Source organism: Diadema antillarum, unplaced genomic scaffold, assembly GCF_040938485.1.
Source record: "Diadema antillarum isolate AM-2024a unplaced genomic scaffold, OU_Dant_1.0 scf00000024, whole genome shotgun sequence".
NCBI classification, from domain to species: Eukaryota; Metazoa; Echinodermata; class Echinoidea; order Diadematoida; family Diadematidae; genus Diadema; species Diadema antillarum.
Genome location: NW_027270913.1, coordinates 1026589 through 1049360, shown reverse-complemented (window position 1 = coordinate 1049360; position 22772 = coordinate 1026589). Strand labels below are relative to the sequence as shown.

The following is a 22772-nucleotide window of genomic DNA, read 5'->3' as shown; positions in this document are numbered from 1 at the left end:
TTTCTTTTTTCTGTAACTTCTTTAACCCTAACTAGGCCAGGCTATTTAGGTAGTTGATAGAGCCGGGGGGGGGGGGGGCCTCCCAGGCCCCCCCTCCAGATCTCGGCCATCGACCGCGCGATCGCGACGAAAATTGGCCCACACATTGCCTATGATGTAATCTAAAATACCATGAAGTTAATTTTTCAAAAAATCATCATTTATGCTAAATTATGCTAATTTATGCATGATGATGCTTTAAATTAGAGTATTTGGTATAAATCACAAAAAAAAGCTCAAAACAGGCACATTTTTTGTGTAAATATTCTTTTTAGTGTCCTTAGCAAATGTAATAAAAAAAAATTGTGATATCAGGAAAAATTCTTAAGTATTTTATTGTTTTTTTGAATTTCTTATGTATATCTCTGTTTTTTCGACTTTATGTTTTTCATTGTTTTTTCGATGAAATTTGTCCGCGACATCGCTCCGAACAAGAAAATATGTTATTCATTGATTTTAATCAATAAAACACCAAAATAATCATGCTTTTATGAAATTTGCCAGTAAGCACAGTTTGCATTGAAATTGTACACGAATTAACGTTTTTGAGCAATTTTTGGTCTGACATGCATGGACATATTTATGCGTAACTTCGGAACCGCGCGCCCGGGCGTCGCAAATTTGGTGTCAAAAGATGAGGGAGACTCGAAAGAAAAACGTCATGAAACGTCGCGGCGATAGCTTTTTGCGATTGTGATACATCGCGCGGAACGTCGAGGGGGGGCCTCGGAGGCCCCCCCCCCCGGCCTAGTTAGGGTTAAACTATGCTCCATGGATAATCACAATTCCGTACCACTGCAAGCATTGTGCTTCTAGGGTCACTTTCTGGATTTTTCCCTCAGTCTTGGTGATTTGACTCAATAAATCATCGGCTAGATTATGTACCTCATATTATACAAGGTGTAAGATTTCACTTGACTACAAAAATGTAATACAGCCTGTAACTAGAATGAATATCATCTTGTATATTGTTGGTAAACTTCATAATGCAGTCTACAAACATAAGGCATTGTTTGTACTTCAATGCAATGTCAATATGGACATGCTAAATTCCTCAAATTTTTATTAATCATTCATTTTTTTGTTATGTACCCTTTCTGTTAAAGTTTATCAACTCTGCCAAACTTTTTGTCAATTCATGGATTAGGCATGAGATTTCTTTTTACAAAAGTACATAAACAGTCTACAAACATAATGGCATTGTTTGTACTTCAATGCAATGTCAACATGGAAAATGTTAAATTCCTCAAATTTTTATTAATCATTCGTTCTTTTATCATGTATCTTTTTCTGTTATTCTGCCCTACTTTGGCAAAAAGGAAGCAAGTGACAAAAGCGACATTTCTCGTAAAAGAGCAAAATGTGTCTGTCATTTAAACTGACGTCAATGGACTATCAAGAAGTCTTATCTAACATATCTTTTAGTAGGATTAGTGTTTCTGCATGAAATTTAGCCTGGAAGAAGAGCTCATTATGTGAATTATGGAAACATCAATAAGTCAAATTCGGATGGTATGACACTTGCTTCCTTTTGCCAAAGTAGGGCAGTTTAGTTTTTCAACTCTGCCAAACTTTTTGCCTATTCATGGATTAGGCATGGGATTTCTTTTTACTAAAGTACATAATTTGGTTTAGAAGTCACAAATGTAAGGGCTATGTAGCATGTCACATTACTGTAACATTTTAAGTCACAACCTCAGTAGGTACATAAACACTGATGAACAAGCTACTCTCACACATCAATGGTCACACTGAAATTACAAATTCACAGGTACTTTCAGAAATATGTCTTTCAACAGATCAAAATATACATAAAGATTCACCCTCAGGCACCATTTCTTTCTGCTGCACACTCAGAGAGTTGCTCAAGTTCTTAAGAAGTAGGAATGTCAGGGACGTTATGTAAAATGTCTTCTCACTATCTCACTGCTGCCAAGCACCTGTTGATTGTATGGCTGTCGCTTCTCATCTTCACTCTTGCGAAAATCTTTTCTAAATACTGCTTCACTTTTGCAGTGTTTTGACACCTTCATAGCTTCCATACCATAGGGATATGCCAACTCCCAATACTGCTACAAGTTGTGGTTAACAGATGATCAAAACTCACACTCCTTTGTATTTGTGCATGTACCGAGACAGTTGACCCCTCCAAAACATGAAGAAATTCCACTATCAGAACGGCTTCTCTTTTATGTCATCTCACACCAGCTGTATCCTCTCACTAATTTCAATCATATTGCATTGCTCCACACTCGATGTGTCACGAAAGTGTCCGTGTGAACAAGGCCACTCCCGCTAGTCCAACAAATGCACTGCTGGCAATGACAAAGAGAAATGAGAACTTTGTCCCACTTTTTTCCTGCAGTAAGAACACAGAGAGAGAAAAGAAATGAATTACAAATTACAAAACTTCTCAAGCTTTGCTATTCTAAAATACCTGCCACAGCACAAACCCATCAAGATAAAGACGATAAAGTGAAATCAATTTGATGAATACAATTGTACATGTTTCACATGAGGCAACCAAAGGGTACTGCTTTCCCCCTGTAAATAAGACTAATGTCTAACATATACATATAATGATATACCGTATGACCAAAAAAAAAAATTACAACAGGACCCTCTGCAAAGATAACTTTAAAAATAGTAAATCAATCCACATACAATTGCAGGGTATGAAACTTTAACTTACCACCCACATCTTACAGAGGACCCTATCCCATTTGCTTCAGTGGTCAAAGAGAAATGAGGATCTTTGTAAAGCATTTTTTATTTTCAGGAATCCCTTCCGTCTAAGTTCTGTCCATTGTTTTCACACATTTATATGCAGTTCCAAGAGCATCCAAGTGGTAAACTTTCAAAGAAACAGACCTATAATATGCTTTACAATGATTCACATTTCTCTGTGACCACTTCTCTAAATTGAATGGGGTTTTCTGCAATATACAGGTATGATGTTTTATTTTTAGACCCTGAAATTGCATTCAGAGAGTTTAATCATATTAAAAGTTATCACTGCAGAAATCCTATTGTTCGCTTTTTTTTAATATACTGTATATACACATATATGCTGAGGGCAGACATTTTTGCTCTATCAATTCTGTTTCTCTACCTGTCAACAATTTACTTCAGTAGGTGGTCAGGTCACAGTTCACGAACTTTGACCATGTGTTCAACCATGACTCTCACCTTGTCTGGGCTGATCTTTAAAGCCTCGTCGGGAAACTGAGACACGTAAGCCAGCTTCTTTCCACCTATCTTGCTCTCCTCCTTTTGAATGCTGTCCCCTTCCCTAGACAATGCAATGCCGGAGAGGTTGAGTCTCGCCATGGAGACCTCCACGTTTCGCACGCTGCCAAAGAAGTCGGTGACGAGGGTCTTCTTGGGGTCCCTCTGGAACAGGTCTGCCCGAACTCCTGGTGTTGATTTGCACACTCGCTGGGGACAAACCTTGAACTGTGCAAAAGAAGCAAAACCATCTGATTTCAATCATTTCAGTCACTACATCACTCTTGCTACTATCAAACAATCTGCAAACAGGTGAATGCTTTTCCATTTTAAAACCACAGCACATCTGCATCAAAATCAATATTTTTACCATCCAGACAAATAGTACTCAATATCATGATTTTTACTTTTTCAATCTGATGTCATTAGCTTGTCTTATCTAACCTGGAATCCTTACCTGTACATTGACAATAGCATCAAACGTGTCCAACAAAGTAGGTTAGTAATGAGGATACAATGTTGCCATAATGTTGCGGCCTGCATTCAGTTGAAACTTACCCCACATGATTCATGTTTCAAAGAGAAATGTGATGCAGAATTTAACACAAATAATTGGCAGAGAGTTGACACAACAAGCCTTTGCTTTGCCTAGTAGGCAGCAGTAGCTGATTATCATTAAATTACTTTATGTTTTAGAGGATATCTTCTGTTTATCAAGTTAATTATAGCTATGTTCAATGAAAATGCAACTTCTTTGCAATTGCAGTATTAAACTTCAAAATTCAGTGTAATGGCGAAGTACCAAATGTCAGTGTACCAAAAATGGCAAGGATGAATGCATGCCACCATTTCATAATACTGTAAAACATGATATATTCGCGGCATGAAATTTTCACGAATTGGAGCCGACAGTCTTTTTCGTGGCATGAAATTTTCGCGAATTGTCACTGGCGTTCAATGCATGTAGTGTAGACAAAAACTTTCGCGTGCATTTTAATTTCGCGAATTTTGGCACTCGCGAAATTCGCGAAATTAAAATGCATGCGAAAATTCCTTGTTTTACAGTAAACAAGTTGCCAGCACTATACATGCATAGTAACATCTAAGAAAAAGAAAAAGAAAAGAAAAAGAAATCCCGTCAGTAACTTGGACAAGACCAAACTGCATGTATATTCCACTTCATCCCACACATCATCAATTCTGAAGTTACCTCATTCTGGAGTTACCTCGTGGAAAGTAGATGTAACTTTAATGTACGGTTTCAAAATGACATATTGCACAAAAGAAACCAGCTTCATTAACTGCAAAAATGTATCATACTCACAAAATCATCCATGGTCTTCTGGCTTGATGGTGTCATTTTCTCTAAGAACTCCAGCACATAGTATGTGTATCTATCAATGATGTAGACACCAATGGCTGAATCATGGTGATGCTGTGTGTGGAAGACAAGTTGATGAATACATGAACTGTTTGGGGGAGCACATACAGACAACAAGTGTCTGCTCTAACTACAAGTGCATAATGGCAATCTGTGAAGATGTGTTACTACAATAATGACTTGACGTGTCTTGATATCTTCAATAGTTGGCATCGATATAGATTTTATAATGGCAATTTAGTAGATATCAGTGTGCATTCAGCATTTGGGCTCAATGCTCACTGTCTTGGTCTGGTTGCCCATTCAGTCCACTAAAATCTTTAAAATTTACATTTTGGTGGCCCAAAATAAAAGGAAACATAATTTATTTTTTACTCTCTCTTTCTTTCTTTTTTAATTAGTGGCCCAACATCAATTCATAGTGTCATCAGGCCACAGCTAATGTTAAGCCCTGTATATCTTGACTCTTCACAAATCTCACACACAAAGACAGAATGAACCTTAAGCGAATTTGCATTAAAGCCAAACGTTTAGAACTAGCATGACTTATTTCTGAATTACCAGGACAGAAATCACAGAAAGACAGCACAATTGTGAGTTTCATACACATTGGTGTCTTATCAAACATTTATCCCTCTCCAGTTGGTCCTTTAAATGTCAATATCATGTCATCTATGTAATAGAATTTAGACATGATATGACGCAAAGAATCCCACCCTAATTCACTTTGTATGTCTCAGCATTTTTATCCAATTTATTACTAGGGAGCCCCATAAAAATAGACAAATTGTCTGGGTTTAACAAGCAATTTAGAATCACTCCTGATTATTTTCAAAGTACCATTTTGCTTTGGCTAAAATTACCCAACCGGCAAACAATACACTTTACATCAAACCCAACACAGAGGAAGGGTGATATATGTACATAGTGAAAACATAAGAATGAGAAGAGTACATTATGAATGAGAAGAGGGGGGGGGGGGGGGGGGGGGACTGCAAGAGATCCATCAATGTATAAACCATGAGATACTCACCGACAGTGAATCCTCGCCAACCTGGCTGCTACCTATGCCGATAATGTTGGGTGAGTAGAAATACTTGTACATGGAGACAGCTTGGCAGGTGTCAACGATGAACAACAATTCATGGTACCTGGAAAGGAGAGTTTAAGAATGTGTCATTCAATCACTGGATCTATTCTCTCACAATTCTGAAATTTCACCTGTATTGCAATCCAATTCAATAGTTATCTATTTCCAACAACAACAACAACAACAACATCGTATTAAGCGCATTACAAACGTAATGTATTATTATTATTATTATTGTTGTTGTTATTATTACTATTATTATAATCATTACTATTATCATTATTATTATTATTATTATTGTTATTATCATCATTATTATTATTAACAAAACCTATTCAAAGCGGTTTATTTAGTATAACTTGTTTTTTATTAGATCAATGACATTTTTTTTTTTATTCCTGAGCCAGGGTACAACCTGTCTTACATTTCAAATGAAAGCCCAAAACAGTCCTTACCTAATAATCAGAAGTAACTCAGATGCACTCAAACAGATCTATATCCTCTGCTTCAGTGCAGCAAGTTTCCATGCACTATGTCTCACATAAATTGTACTCCTATGAATTGGGATTGCAGAGTGAAAGTCACACTCAAAAAAATAAAAATCCTGGCTGATTTTTTTTTCCCCCTGAGGTACATGTATGTGCTTGAGATGATTTTGATGGTTTATCTATGCATGAGGCTGAACAGCAACATTACTGCACTGTTGCCTAGCAACAAATTGTCGTAGAATTCAACCACACCGGGACACCCTCACCTGCTCTTCTTCCACATCTGCTGGAAAGCATCGGCCAGCTCGATGCTACTGATCTCCTCAGCATCCTGAAATTTGAGAAATCCATCGCCACCGTGACCAGTCATGTACACCAGGACGTTGCTCCGGTCATCGGTCAGCAGACGCTTGGACCGTGGGGTGCTTGGCGGCAGGCGCCCGGTCAGCACTCGAATGAAATTCTCAACTGTTACCTTCAAGGAGGCAAAATTGCACAAAATATCACTTTTTGTTACATTACTGAAAAGAGCCTATTTATTTGGCCCTTTCTTGACTTGCTTAGATTTTTCTTTGAAATCACATGAGAATTTCATTGTTTCTCTTTACATATCAGGACTGCAGAGTTGCAATCAGGATGTTCTTTCTTAATGAAGATTGAATATCAGAGAGAGGTGATGATTGATGATTGGAAGCAGCACAAAAGGTGTGAGAAAGAAAGCAAGATTGACCAAATGACAGGATTACAAATTTTACAAACTCAAAACACAGCAAGAAACCACACATTCAGACTCCATCAACTCCTCAAAGAAATGGAACAGCAACACTACTATCACTTTAATACCCTCATCATCAGTATCACCCTTGCCAGAGTACCTGCTCGTAACAAGGATATATACAGATGTAATGCTCCCTTGTAGCTCATGTTGCCTTTCATAGTATGAGACACAATCCTCCAAGGTGAGGCAAAAACATATCAAATCTACATGTATCGATGTAAATACTTACCTCATATCCTCTGTAATCCACCTCAATGTCATCCCCATATACATTGATATGCTGCTTTGCATTGTTGAAAACAGCAGCTGGAAATGGAACAATGCAGAAAATCAATTAGTGATTACTTAGTTCTTATATGCTTGAAATAAACTTGTACAACTTGCACAACTGGTAAAGAAGAATGAACAATACATGACAACATGTCAATCATATGCAATACAGGGTGTGGAGGAAGAAGCAAAGGCTATTGACCTGTCAAGGCTTCTCCCTTGTGAAAAGTAACAATTATGACACAATACAAAAAAGAACAAAACAAAACAAAACAAATCAAAACAAGACAAAACGCAGACATATATTTGCATAAAGGGATTATTGCAGGAAGGCACTATTGCACGTAAACACCAAGTATAACAAAGGCAGCAGTCACAATCTAATAGTACTTGAAATTTTACGAGCATTTAAAATAAGTCTAAAGGTTCCATCTTTTTTTTTATTCTCTTAAAACACAAATTGTGTTGACTGTAAGTGAGTGCCATGGACATGATGGAAAATAAAGTTTCTGACCAGAAATATATGATGTGGTACATGGATCACACTGAACAAGTCAAATTGAAATCCCACTTCTTCCAATTCAGGCAATGAATGAGAAAAATATCCCTCCACGTGCTATCTTCTTTAATTACTGTAAGCATTTTTTTGTCCTATTGAAGCAATTCACTACATCATAAAGCAATTATTGTATTTTCTGCAAAAGGCACATTCTGGATTGGACACACCAACTACTGTATATGCTATATATTTCGCGGGGGTTTTATTTTCGCGAATTTCGCGAGTCGGGAGCTATTCGCGAAATTAACAACACGCGAAAATATTACCTTCCAAAATGAATCCCTTGCCTTGATGATACGAACATTTCAGTACTAGTATACCATGTCACAGCTTACCGAACCGATCATACTGGCTAAGCTTGTTTACGTACATATACACGTAGCAAGTCCATGTCTACTTACGAATACTGTAGAGAGCCAATCCATTATCGCAAGGGGACCACTCGTCAGAAATCTAGCGCGATGGACTTAACCACTTCAAAAATGTTGAATTCTAACTTACTAGTGCGCAGAGTTTGGTAAGTTTTTTTTCATGTAGTGTATAACTAGCATCATTCTTATTTGCTAGTAAGTTGAAAATTCACACTTTCTTTGCCACTTCATATTTTCTCTGGTCCCCCAATCGCGAATTTAACCACTCGCGAAAATGTGTGACAGCGGCAATTCGCGAAAATTTATGTACGCGAAAATTATAGCGTATACAGTACTTCGCCAGTAAAACAACACAAAACAAAACAAAACAAAACACTAGTATTATCCAGATTTGAACATCTCATATGTATCACTCACTGTATCAATAAATAATGCCTTCGTGGTGAAGGCATAAAAACTACCTTATCTATTATAACTGAATGGATTTCTAAATCATTTGATCAATGGATCATTGAGACAAACACATACACACACACACACCCACAAACACACACACATTTTGATATAACGAAAGAAAACTGCTGGTTCCATGGACTTCGTTATAATGGGAGTCCACTGTAGTCCTTCACACAATGTACATAAAGAGTACGGTGAGTGACCATGAATTATTGATTTCACCTGGCCTGGGATTGCGGGCATTGCAGGCCATGTCGTCAGCAATCATGAGAATAATTTGACTGTCTGGGATACCAAGTCTCTTCACGCTGTGGTAGATGGACAGCGCATTGGCCACATGTCGGTAATTGAACCAAAATCGGGAAGTACAGACCTGGAATTAACATAAAGGGCAAAGGATATATGGTAATATTTGTTACTGACAAGTACATCCTGATGAAACATAAAGGAGTACCGGTAAGTCATACTTTGGTAAATAAATTCAAACTTCACATCTAAGTTCTTTTTTCTTAATTATGAAATTTACAAGCAATGACTGGATGCAGACAATAAAGATTAAATTTCACAGCATTGTACAAGAACATTCACACCAAGTACTTTTATTCACAATAATGTACAACCATCTCTGCATATCCTACATAGATGTACAAAAAGAGATTCCACCTTTGCAAAACTGCAAAATTGTATTTCACTGGAATGAATCTACCATACACTTAAATCAGAAATCACACATACGACACCAAATTAGTGCGGCTGACAAATTGTGTAACTTTTGTGCTCCTGAAACCACAGACCAATGCTTAACAAATATTACAGTATATTCATAAAGTTATAATGATTTTGAGTCAATTTTCAAGAATATACTTCCATTCTTTAGTTGAACATAAGAGTGCTCTCAACATATCAAATTCACATTTTCTCGAGTAGAATTTTCTTTAAAACTATGCTCAATGCAAGTGAAGTACATCATTTCCTCCCTTGTCATCACATGAGTAATATGGTCAATTTTTTAAAAAATTAACTCTTAACTCTGTGTACACACAAGGGGGAGGATGTATGTCAGCAGAATCTTGATAATGTGCAAATGCTAAACAATCACGGTAGTTGCTTCTTGGAGAAAAAAAAAATAATCAAAAAATACCAGTTCTAAGACAAAATGATCTACAACATGTAAACACTGTAAACATGACTTTAGTGTTTTGTTGTGTCTGAATAGCTTTGATCTGCAGCACTGCAATCACCAATTATCAAAACAAAAAAGAAACTCTCTCTTTAATGAAAATGCTCCTGTACACTATCATGAGAAGCTTCACAGCATTTAATTTACTATTTTTTACACTCATGAGCTTAGCAGAGGAATAGATATTTGATCACTGTTGTGTTTATGTATACATATAGGCCTGTTTCCAACCTCATTAATTTGGAGCAGACTTACCAACACTGCCCAGTTGTTTGTGTGACCTTTGTTGAAAAATTTCTCAGCTTCATCCTGTGAATATGAAAAACAGTGTAAAAGGTTGTCTTTTTTTTTGCAAAATAAACACAATGTAGAAACAAAAACAACTTCAAGCAAGTGATGTAACTCAGGGCTGTACACTAAGCCAACTGTTTTGATCTTTTTATTGGACCAGTAAGTACAGTTTTTCCATTTTTCACTAGTTCAAAAGTGTTTTTTCTTGTCAGAGACCATCGGACCAGTGCCAGTGTGCAGCGTTGCATGATTGTTAGCTTTTATTTCTAGAATCTTGCTGTCCATAGGGAACGACCTGCAATCAAAAGCAATGGCTTTCACTGTGTTTCATATTTCAAGAGTTCTTTTGTTGATTGTTGTTGTATACTGTACCTGAAAGGACCGTAGGTTTAATATTAAAGGCAAATTTATATTCCTACCTAGTTACAATGTATATCTGTGGACATCTACGGATGATTCTAGAATTCTGAAAGCAGGCTTTAACAGCCTCTACAAAAAAAGGGGAAAAAAAGAAGATTTTATGTCCTTCGCTCCACACAGTGCTTCGATGACCGTTATGAATTCAAAAGCTTTGGCCTCTGAGTCTTATCATAATCAGTGAGTTAATTGCACCGTATCGCCAGGCCTGAGTGGATGCAATTCGTGCTTTGTGCACTTTCGACTTCAAGTGCTACTTAATTGCGTACACGTACGTGTAGATTTCTGCCATTGCATTGCTTATTTTACCTTGGCTTCTTCAAACTGCTCAACAGAGAAGTTCTAACATTTCAATGTTAGTTTTTAGTAAATTTATAGATACTGAGTCTGACACTTTCTTACTGACATTAGTGACAATGGGTCAATGCCCCAGTGAGGCTCTGGATCTACATCTACTGCAAACACACTAGATCTAGACTACTTGCATGCGTGACTCGTGGCCAAAACATATCACATTCAACAACGGTGTTCTTGTGTACAGCCCCGACCAGCTACCATACGCGCAGCACGCAAACGGTGCCGTTGCGTCGGTGCTTTGTAAGGAGTGCAGCGGCAGGGCCGCCGCACAGTTGGCCAGAATGAGCTCAAAGTGCGCCAAAATTATATTCCATGGTTTGTTTTTACCCAAATTTGGTGTCCAGGGGTAATTTGGGGCGTAGAATTGATTGAACATAATTTCAAACTCAAATTACGTCACTGTGATGCTGATTTTTCATTGGCTACCAAAAATCTGTCTGTAAATCACGAATAAAGCAATGCAAATCTTAGGCTGTTTTTTTTTTTTCTTCGAAGATTAATTTGAAAAGCAGTTGATTTATCTTTTCACACTCACTGACACTGCTTATTTTTTACCATTGAATACAAGATGCCTACATATTATGTCACATAACGTGTATAAACATTCGGGTTTCGTTAAAAGTATTGAATTCATGCTGGAAGTTCCATATTATACGCACGTACTGTAAAATAAATTATAATACTGTTGTCCAGGTAAATTAGTGAGAATATAAGTTTATGATGTACGCTTTATATACTTTTGAGTGAATTTCTTCACTCTATTCTAGCAGGACATAAATGTGTGATATAAAATCAATCTCTCTACTTTATAACCTTAGGCCTATGCCATATCAATTCTTACAAGCGCAACACTCAAAATACCATTTTGTCTAACTTTACTGGAAAGATAACAAATTGTGAAGTCAGTACCAAAATCAGGAAAATGAAAGGTTATGACTTAGCAACTACGAATGAGTCTGCCGTGTATGAAAGTTTACTTGAAAAAGCTATAATAAAAAATCTATCGGAATCACTATCATATGAAATTGTAAATTCATCCCCCGTTCCACAAGGATTTTTTTTTTTTTCTCATCAGTCAGTCGTCGGAAGCAAAGTTTTTTTTTTTGCTTCCAGCAACCCACACAGTGTATGGGATCACAGTCTGATGAATCCGACTTGTATTGGTCGCCTATCAGGTCAATGTCAGACAGGTCGGGCATGATCCAATGAGGCAAGGTCGTCCGATGAGGATCACGCGAGCAATGTCCGACACTGACCTGATAGTCAACCGACACATTCGCCAATCACATCAGACTGTGATCCGATACACTTTGGTGAGCGGCCGGAAAGCAACAGACTTTGCTTCCAAAGAGTAACCGATGAGAATAAAATCTAGTGTTTTGGTGTATAACGTTCTATCTGCATAATTCAATTATGTCAAGAATAGGATCGAAGTGTTTAGGTGTCCATACAGTATGTATCGCAGAGAGAATAGCTTGTTTACAGTAGTGGCTATGACAATATGGACAATATGGCTATGGCCTTGGCTATGTGCAATCATGTACTCTTTTATCTTTGGAAGAGGGGTCTTTTAGGTGCCGGAACTAGCCCTATACATGTATTTTATAATTCTGTTTACCTCTTATTCAGTGTTAATCATGTTTCTGGGCCTTTAATGTGCAAGAAAAAAATTATAAATTCAAAAATAATGCCGCCCTCATGCGGCGCCGTATGATAACAGAATTACTAAAGCGGCTGCCAGGTCCATAATAGATGTAATGTGCCGCGGAAAATCGGCTCTAACACAAAAAGTGGCAAAAGGTGGCAGCCAAATCTGGTATCAGCTTAAAGCGGCAACATCAGGGAATGTGGTGGTAATATACTCAGTTCTATAGCGCCTTGAGTATCTTTTTTAGGTAGAAATGAGCGCTTTATAAGAGTCTCACTATTATCTTTTTATTATTAATAAAATTGAGTTGGAAATCCGTGGAAATCTAAACTTTTCATTTGGATATATTAAAAAGACAAATAATCAGCCTCTTTTCAAGGATATTTACCGTAAAATATTCATGAAGATTAAGTTTCTTTGCATTTTTACGGCATTCATAACGTAAAATAAACTCTGAGAAATATGTGGGAGAAATTACAGGTTGATATCTCAAAAACTACATGTTGAAATTAGATCTTACTACTTATTTATTAAAGAGGTTACAATTTGCTTTGAAACTCTTAAAATGTTGTATTTTGCTACTTCAGGTAGGAGATTAACTGTGACCAGCCCCAACGTGCAGCGTTGGGGCTGTGCCGTTTTCGCATTCAGATCGAGGAGTTGTACAAAACGGTGCCGTTTCGGCGCTGTATTTCCTTAATTTTTCAACAAAAACTACTAGGAATACTTACACGGGTCGATTAAACCTAAATGATTAATTTCGGCGACTGTTTGATGCATTTCATTGCTTATGATGAAGAAAATGTTGTCTTATAACGCGAATATCTTCAGCCCACCGATGCTCACTGAAACTCACAATCACTTGCACAGGCGCACAGCATGCATGCAGTGCAGTGCATTGACAGCATGCGTAATGCGTACTATTGAGTAATGGATATAGCAGCAAAGTCTGTCCACTGTTGCACTAGGGCAGGCCGCTTATTACTCCTAAAATATGTAGAAAATTTTGCAGTTTCTAGATAAATGGGTGAGAAAAACCAAGTCGAAAAGGTAATGTTTAGGTCTATTTCATTTTTTATTGTCACTGTGTTTATGATAGAAATTTAGCCGTGCTTTATTTGTGAAGTCGCCGTGAATGTGGCAATGGAGTTATTCGTGATTTTTGCTCCCGCTCAGCTGCCACTGGCACTGTCTGTGCCAGGTATAGGTAGCCGCGTCCTTGCGGCGCGGTCTCCGGGGCTAGTAGGAGATATACCCCTTTATGATTTAAATATTTTAATGAAATATTCTTCAAAGTATTTCCTCTCAATAGCGCATGTCAAAAATTAAAAAAATCCCAAGTGCCCCAAATGACTTTTGGCGCACTTTGGTATCTCTCTGGCCCACTGAGCGCCGGGGCGGCCGCGCCGCGCCGGGCTGAGCTGAGTGGTCTACTTCACCTACCGCGGGGCAGTGCAGTCAAGTGTCGGTGACAGTGCAGTGTGGCGATGAATGTAGCTAAGTTTTTAACTATTTTTACAGGCATCATCAGATCAGCATCAGCAAAACAATCATAAATTTTGATATTAAGAGTTGAAAAGTGATAACCAACAATCTCTACCTCAATTCTATTTCCGGTGACCGTAGTCGAGCAAAGCATCAACAAAAGCAATCCGCCGATGCACACAGACGACGCAGACCGACGAGCAGTTGGGAATATGGAGGTCGCCATCTTGAGTGATGCTCAGTAATCACGTGACAGCGATCTTGAGGTTGACGATCCTTATCGCCCCGCCCACTTTTGGGTAGCGACTGCACGCCGTATCCAACCGTGGCGCAGAATCTCTGTTGTATATTGCTCGTATTTTCAGCAGGCTGATTGTCGGGTGCTGCATTTCACACACACAAATACAGCAGGCAACCGGAGGAAAGGCACGTTTGAAGTGGTCAGAAAACCAGCTTCTCAACTCACTCGTGGAACAGATCGAAGACAAACCATGGGAGAGAAAGAGAGCTCAGAATCGTACATTACTAGAAGGAGAATTCGACAACTCTTTCAGGTACAGTGTTCTGGCAAACCTACATTGTATATGACAATCCTATGTATTGAGTTTCAGTGGTATCCAAATCAATGTCGGTGCACCATTGCCCGCATGTGATGAGCATTAGGTAGGTGGCATTGACAGTAATCTCTCCTTTGACAGCTTATTGTTATCTTGTATTCTGTGGGCCGTAGATATGGAGAGAAGGTTGTTCAGTACAGCCGAGTATTGATTTTTGGACATCGCTCTCAGATTTGCTTGCTGGGCGCAGTTTGCTGTTTGCATTGTGAGTTCCTCAATGACCTCGTTCGTTCGATTTGTGTACGTCCACAGCAAATACACAATTTCATGGAAACAATATCTCTTTGTGTCTGTCATGCGAAAAAAACAATCCACATAGGTTTTAGGTATACTGGGGCAAACGTCTTCTAAAAAAATGTGAAAAGTAGGATCCTGCAGACCGGCAATCGGCAGATGGTACCGGGTATAGGTTTAGTTGCGCCTTGGGGGAAGCGCGCTGAACTACAGGCGGCAAAATCTCACGTATCTTGCTGTTCTACTTCAAGATTGTAGCGGCCTACTCTGTACCGTACTCTGCTTCCATGGAAACTGATAGTCGAGCGACAGTTAGTAGAGGGATGAAAAAAGTCGTAATATTAATGATAATGATTGTGACTAATACAAACGACACTTAGCAGACTGCTTAAAATTTTCGATCCACACACTATACCAGTAGCTTGCATGCAGCACCCCCAAAGTTTCAAGGAAGTCAATGTCATTGTGAGATATGCAATTCATGGTGATCTTCTTTTTATGGTAAGGGTTGATATAAACATGTACGCACTCAATACTCGTTGTGGCAAGTAGATTTTCAGATTAATTGGCTTACCAAATTAAAACAAGTCATAGATAGGCCTATACACTTAATGATAATTGCATGACTTCACTATAAAGTTACCCATGATATTTGGCAGAAGACCATAATATGCTCGTACTTTTCTTTCATTTGAAAAAAAATGATGATTTTTTATTAATGGATCCACTTCTGTATTCATTCATTTATGCAATCGTATGTTTCTTTTTTTCCTTTAATTCATCTTTTCATATATTGAATGAGTCTATTTTTAATCACCTTTAATGTATATCATTTGCTTTAATATATCTACTTTATTTCTATATTATGTTTATCGCATGATATCTGTGTGTATGTCACAGATTTTATCATAGGATTTTTGTCTTCTGAAAAAAATCTTGTGAGATTATTTTTTTTGTATTTCGGAATAGGAGGAAGGTTTGAATGGATAACAAAATTGACAAAGAGAAAGAGGCAATGACGCAATGGGCGGAGGCTCGAAAAGTAAATATTTCTCATTTTCATGTATAGGGATGGAAGTTGGAAAAGCTAAACTTAAAAACATTTTCATGTATAGGTTCTATGGATGTATAGTAGCAAGTTTATGCAATGGATTCTATTTGTGCGTCGGCATAATAGTAAGGACTTCATTCCAAGACTTGGGGATATACTGTGCTTATGAATATCCTTATATGACACCTTGATATTAAGAATAAGAGTGCAGCTGTATGAGATTGAGCTCACCACAAATGCTACTATAAATAGCAAATACGTCACAGCGTTCCGAGTTTTACATGTGTATTTGTGTATTTGTTTTGTTGTTTTTCGTTGCTGTTTTTTTTTTTTTGGGGGGGGGGAGGGGGGGAGGTATCATCTTTGATCTATTTGGATGGCCTGCTTGGAAATACCACTACATGTATAGGCCCTACAACAGTGAACTCCTGTTATAACGAGGTTCTCGGACAGGCAGTTTTCTTTCGTTATTATCAAAATTTCGTTATAACCCAACAAATGAACGATAAAAAAAAACATAGAGCAGATAATGTTGCGGCTTGAATTTCTATTTCGTTGTAACTGGAATTTCGTTATAAAACGTGTTCGTAGTAACAGGAGTGCACTGCTTCATCAATTGTATTAAAGCTGGACGCATAAAAGTACAAAAGGGTCAGACACAGCTCTATTCTGTCTAGTAGTGATGTGCGACTTAATCATAGACAAGCTTATTTGTTATTTTACACTGACACACGAAATAATGGCATTCCCAAATTGTGGTGGAAAAGGCAATATCAATGATCGTAATTGTACGATTTCATGTCAGGAGGTATAATACGGATAGAAGTAGTAGGTATAATTAACAACAAAATGCAGGGCCGGCGGAGCGTTTTCAAAAGTGTGGGGGCCCACTTCCGGGTTTCATGAGCTAACAAGCAATAAAAACAAAAAACAAAAAATGGTAAGGTCCTCAGCTCATCTCTCCTCTTCCATTTCCGGGTTTCTCCAGCTGGCAAGCAAAAAAAAAAGAAGAAAAAAGTAACTTACTGCGCTCACACTTCAAGATCTCTATCTACATGTATTTCTATTTAGTGCCACTTACGTACTTCCGGGTTTAAAAAAAGTGTGGGAGCCCAAAGTGATGACACCTTATGTATTCCTTTGTAATGTGCACAAAAAGTGGGGGGGGGGGGGGGGCGAGCCCCTACGGCCCCCAGACTCCGCTGGCCATGAAATGATTCGTTTCTACGGCATATGCCCCAAAGATAATCATACCAACTACCAACGTGTTGCAAAGAGTTTGTATTGGATTACAAATTTGATATCACGTGCAATTTACTAGCCAAACTGTGAAAGGAAAAAACCGTTATTGTATTAGAAATGAGTCCAACGATGTCGAGGTATTCCTCCACGATTCTGTTACAACCGATGTCAATTAATTTACATGCCGCCTCAGTTGTCATGAACACTGCATGGTTCTTGGTTAAAAAAGTGAACTGATATCACATTTTTCCGCTTAACAACCTTCAAGTTTTAAGTTCAAGTTTATTCAAAGTTTCCACAATACAAAAAATTACATAAGAAACAATGATATGTAACAAGGAAATACATTGTTGAATATATGCGAATAAAAACAATTTGCAGAATTGAATATAAATTGACAATGCATGTAGATGCATATAGATGTAAAGTGGAGGGGTCCTTATACTTGGAAAACTAAAAAATTGGGGATAATTTGTAAGTCTGTGAGTCCCACGGAGCTATCAACACTCGCCAAGCGTTATTACAGCTTCTGACACGCGCTATATAGTGCAGTCAAAATGTATAAAAGGCCTATAACATCGTAAACTTTGTGATAATTCTTGCGTTTGGTTGTCAGGCCAAGTGGTTGTGATCTTTGTGGTCAGCGACCGGCCTTGTTTGATTTATTGATTAAACTGACCAGTCGGTGAGCTGTGTGACCGTCTTCTAATATTGTCCTGCTCCACATTGGTTTATACGTACTGACAAGGTACGTACGTCCACACATCAAAGCGGTATAGACAATTGTACCTGCACCATTTGACTTGAATTGAAAAACCTGTCAGCTGCTGCTGTCATCTTTAAAACACAGGTTGTTGGTTTTTTTTTTTTTTTTTGCGCCAAAACTGTTGTGTCATTGCTCTCGCATTTATAGTAAATCTTGCATTTCAGTGTAATTCTTTGGTTTCGTGTTTGTTCCGCGTATAAATTGGCAGTATATAGAAATAGCAATAATAACGTTAACAATAGAGGAATGCATTAAAAGCAAGTTGCCTTGATTTTAATTCAAAATTTTGAATTAAAATTAACGCAATGCGCATTCAATGCATTCCTCTATTGTGACATTTTTATTGCTGTTTTATAGATATCTATGTATAATCTTTTCTTAGCAAGTCTACTTGCAGCCGGAAATATGATTTGTTGTCGAAAAAGTGTACACGATTTGCGTCTCATGCAAAAACAGAAACTTGAAAGTTCATTTACTATTTGCAGCCTATCAGGATGAACGGACCAATGACGTCAATGCCGAACGCATTAAAGCAAAGTGATTAAGCACAGATATAATTCTCCACTGATCGGGGGAAAACGTGGCTTATTGCGCAGGTGTTAGCGGACTGCAATATTCACTCTGATAATTAACGATTTACACCTGTCATGTCAAAGTTTTACTCGAATAATGCAGAGCTGCAGATTTGTAATTCATTGATGCTGTTACCAGAGTAGCATTCATCGTCTGTGTGAAATGTGCCAAGAAAGCACAAAGATTGGACTACGTCGACACCCAGTCTGCTCTGTACGCACTTTTTATCTTGAAAGCTGATTGGATGTTGGAGAAGTTATACAATAAAAAGTAATCAACCATCCTTGTGCAGTCCAGATACTTGCCACGTAACATGTTGAACATACTATATTAATTTATGATGCGAAAATTGTCGCACAGTGGCTATCATGCATCAATCATCAGTGAAAAATTTCGTTTACTCATATTCCCATCAAAATTAGTGAAGTTCTTCTGTGCATTCTTTAAATACTTGTAGGAATCAGTGTGAGAAAGCAAGAAGAGACATTTTTCATCGGAAGGACTTCTGCCATTGCCAATGAAAATGCGATCAGTTTTAGTAAAATATTTTAGTATGTAGGGGGTCTATTGGGTAAAGAAATGAACGCACAACGTTTAATCTGTACTTGATTTTTACAATGAACTTCATGCATGATTTTCCATCACATAAATTGTTATTACTTCAATTATCTTTTTTCACTATTAAATGTTACTTTCTGGTGATCTTCCGCCTATCAAACCACGCTGCTTCTTTCTTCAGGTTGATAAAGTCCGTGCTATGTAACCCTACAACATATCTAGATCATACACCTCTGCGTGAAGCGACGTTGCCATATAGCGTAGCTTCAATGATGCGAAATTCATCGCATCATTCATTCATCTCTCGCTGTGACATTTACATTCAATTGGACAGAACCGAACTCGATGCCAATTTATTATTTTGTTTAAGAGTCTAAAGGCGGGGAAGACCTGATTTAGACGACTGCGAGACGATTAAGCTCAATAATCTTGTGCTGTTCAACACTGTAGCTGACTGAGTCCTTTTTTCACTTAAGCACGCAGGATTGCAGCTTTGATACCACGATTCTGATACCGTTTTAGACAAAAAGAAAATAGAGAAGATTAAAAAAAAGACCCGGACACAGACTCAAAGGCAGGATGTCATTGAGTATCGAAGTAAGAGTCAAATGACATTTTGCGGTATTCAGATTTGCCCGTGTAATACCCTTTTCTATTCCATTCGCATAGAAAGATACCTTATAGCGCCCAATGTACTCGATTATCTGCACTTCAAAGTAAGTATACATGCGGTCGTGGAAGACACACAAAAAGACAGCTGGGCGGGGATAGAGAAAGAAAGAAAGAAGAACAGAAAGACAAAAAGGAAAGAAAGAAAATTGTGCATTCTCTCGATCTTCCTCATTTCTGGTCAATCCTGCACGGTCTTACGTGCACCTAGATAGACCACAATGATATCGATTTCATGTTCTATTTCACTTATTCTGTTCTCATATTTAATTGATACACCCTGGCATTTCTTCTCCTTGTAACCCCCCCCCCCCCACACACACACACACACACACATATACACACACACACACTGCGAAACGAGGGAAGCAAACATTAGAAAGAAATGTCAGTATAGTTTGCCCTTTGTTCAGTCATGTCTTTTGTAAACGTGGAAACGACTTCTCAAAGACATTAGTATTGTTTGTTGTTGTCCACATTGCACGGACGCTCAGTTCGTTGCCATAGTGACATACGGCGTCTCACGACAAAGTGGTGATTAACGGTATCATTGCGCAGGTGTATGCGTCATTAGACTACGATAAATGACAGGAAAATTGCAGTCTATGGTCTCGATAAAACGGGAATGTAGTCATGACTCTTCTATTCCCATTTCGTTTGGGAGTTACTCTGTTTAGATCATTATTTTGCATTTTATGTCGGAAATTTCTCGCGGAGCAAAATGATCGAGTTGGATATTACATGTACAAAAAATGAGACCACTTGATGAGATATGTGATATTTCCCATTAGGCCGATAGGTCTTGTGAATCTGCTGCTGGTTGTGTTTTGATTTGTTGTTGTTGTTTTTTACGATGATCATATAAATAGGATAACAAATTCAGGAAAAATTAGGATATATAGTTTTCCCATTCATGTACGGTATCTTTCTTCTTCATGTTCTGCAGACTCGTGTATTTTGTTATAATAGCTGTTCACGAATGCTTTGCGTGAGGTATGGCTACAAACAGCTAATTTAAAAATAAGATGAAAGCTCGTACAATTGAACCTTTTTTTTTTGCACCCTTAGCAATCAGGGTGAGTCCAATGTTCACGGCGGCGTCAACAATTGAGATTTTTCTCCTTCTTTTGCAATGATTGCAAGTTATATCTTACAGTTACCATATCAACGGCCTGAGTGACATTATCTGTGATCAGTTCCTATAGTAACAAAATTGTATTGAGAAAGTAACGAATGTCATAAAAACATTTGTTGTTAACTTGTTATTGTGTCTGTCAGAGTTTTAGAAGAATTTGTCATTCTTAATATAATTTTCCAACAACAAGCCCAACACAAACCATATTCAGAGTATATTCAAATGTAAATCATTGAATATTACTAGCTGTTCCCTTTTCTGCTATCTTCGCAGAGTCTAATGGCGGGAATTTTGTACCACAAGCCAGACGACCACGTGGCGTTCTTAATGGCGTGCCTTCGCCGTCTTCAGGATGACCCGTTGGCTGCCCTCAACGTCCGCTGGAATACATTCATTGACCTCGAGACAGAAGGTCCCAATGGTTCCAGAGTCAGTCCCGGAGGGCCGTTGTGTGAAGGCGGACTGTCACCCGAAGAAATCAATCAACAACTCCAGACTTTCCTAACCGGAACTGGTTTCCTGTACTAACATCAAGAGACAGTTCGGAGAATTTTATTTGAGGAGTAGATTACTTCTATAATATAAAGCGACAAAATCACAGCAGCACATTGGAGAAGGATAGACGTAGTCGAATGTGATGATGATACAGTGATACATGTAGTCAAGAAGCCACGCAACGTGGCTTCCCATGAGCCGGACGCGAGCCGGATCTGCTTGATCTCTGTCACGCAACCATAACGCCGCTCTCGTGTAAACCAGACGTCATTTCTTCTGTTAGCACACAAATGATATTCTGCTCAATGATTTTGCGGACCGAATTAAGCTTATATCACTGAGTCGGGAGTTATGTTACAGTGTATGACCTCGATTTAATACTAGTAATCTGGATCTGAAGGAGGCCCGACAAGAACGTTCGTCTGTCTAGAAAGTACCTGGCATTCCATTGACGAGGATGGTGTACAAAGGATATGACCACAACATCTTTGCCTTTCGATGTACCCGTCGAGTGGCCTATTGCACAAATTAATTGCAATGGTCGCAATTTTGTGTCCGATTTCTCTCAACATTTTTACTCATTAGTTGACCCTACTGTCACTTCGCCCAAGCGAAACACAGTTGTCCCCAGAGTACATTCCTTGTAGAGAGACATAAATGCAGTCATTGCAAAACGTCCTGATACTTATATCAATCTTTTTCCCATGAGCAACTCGATATTGTCTCTGGCGACGGAATATTGCAATGGTTCAATACAAAAGTTAGTGGTGGTACATCAAGAGTTACTTCAATGTCACGCTATATCACATTTCATGCGACTCAATCACTTTCATATGACGATCTACTTTGTGAGAAAGAAGAGATGTTTTTTCGATGGGCCAGTTTTGTTTTTTCTCATCACATGCTCGCCGAAATCAAAATAAAACGTTATGTCAAAGTTGATCTTAACTTTAAGGTCAGTTTCTCGCTAGACCTGAGACATACATTGAAAGTCACAGTGAAAAAAAAAACCATTCTCTAGAAACCTGCTGATATTCGAATCGTAACATACAGTTCTCAGTACTTGAACTTTTTTGGCTTGATTATAACGGCGTGATATGGGAATTTGGAGCCTTTTGTATTTATATCTTCGACAAGAGCACTAAATTCTTACGATTTTTTTTTCTGTACGAGTGTAAATATCTTTAAGATTAAGGAGATCTCGCCTCAGATATATAAATGTACCAGTTTTGTTGTTAACTGTTATTCCAGCTGATGCAAAGTAAGTCACGTTGTCATGGGTGCCAATCAAAATTGTGTACGACAATCACAGATCTGTAATCGAATTGACGTTTTGTGACAGATTTGATGAATAATGTAACGCTGCCTACGATATACGTAGGTCGGAAATTGTG

The 22772-nt window shown here is 38.2% G+C and overlaps 2 protein-coding genes across 2 annotated transcripts; one reads left to right on the top strand and one right to left on the bottom strand.

The window, feature by feature from the left end:
• Window positions 1-799: 799 nt before the first annotated feature.
• Window positions 800-14264, bottom strand: LOC139732883 (putative GPI-anchor transamidase). Its single transcript, XM_071643722.1, has 9 exons — window positions 14154-14264; window positions 10096-10149; window positions 8883-9033; window positions 7234-7310; window positions 6493-6701; window positions 5682-5799; window positions 4592-4702; window positions 3229-3495; window positions 800-2398 (listed from the first exon to the last, which is right to left on the bottom strand). The coding sequence occupies exons 1-9, from the start codon at window positions 14262-14264 to the stop codon at window positions 2300-2302; spliced, it is 1197 nt and encodes a 398-aa protein (XP_071499823.1). The 3' UTR covers window positions 800-2299.
• A 265-nt stretch (window positions 14265-14529) lies between these two features.
• On the top strand, window positions 14530-21411 carry LOC139732873 (adenylate kinase isoenzyme 5-like). Its single transcript, XM_071643714.1, has 2 exons — window positions 14530-14592; window positions 21157-21411. The coding sequence occupies exons 1-2, from the start codon at window positions 14530-14532 to the stop codon at window positions 21409-21411; spliced, it is 318 nt and encodes a 105-aa protein (XP_071499815.1).
• The last annotated feature ends 1361 nt before the right edge of the window (window positions 21412-22772 follow it).

Excerpts from the sequence above, each read along its gene's own strand:
- LOC139732883 (XM_071643722.1), bottom strand. The coding sequence starts at position 14,264 with ATGGCGACCTCCATATTCCCAACTGCTCGTCGGTCTGCGTCGTCTGTG. Across the intron at positions 3,496-4,591 it reads AGAAGACCATGGATGATTTT|TTCAAGGTTTGTCCCCAGCG; the intron begins GTGAGTATGATA and ends TCTTTTGCACAG. Across the intron at positions 2,399-3,228 it reads TAAAGATCAGCCCAGACAAG|GAAAAAAGTGGGACAAAGTT; the intron begins GTGAGAGTCATG and ends TTCTTACTGCAG.
- LOC139732873 (XM_071643714.1), top strand. The coding sequence starts at position 14,530 with ATGGGAGAGAAAGAGAGCTCAGAATCGTACATTACTAGAAGGAGAATT. Across the intron at positions 14,593-21,156 it reads GAATTCGACAACTCTTTCAG|AGTCTAATGGCGGGAATTTT; the intron begins GTACAGTGTTCT and ends CTATCTTCGCAG.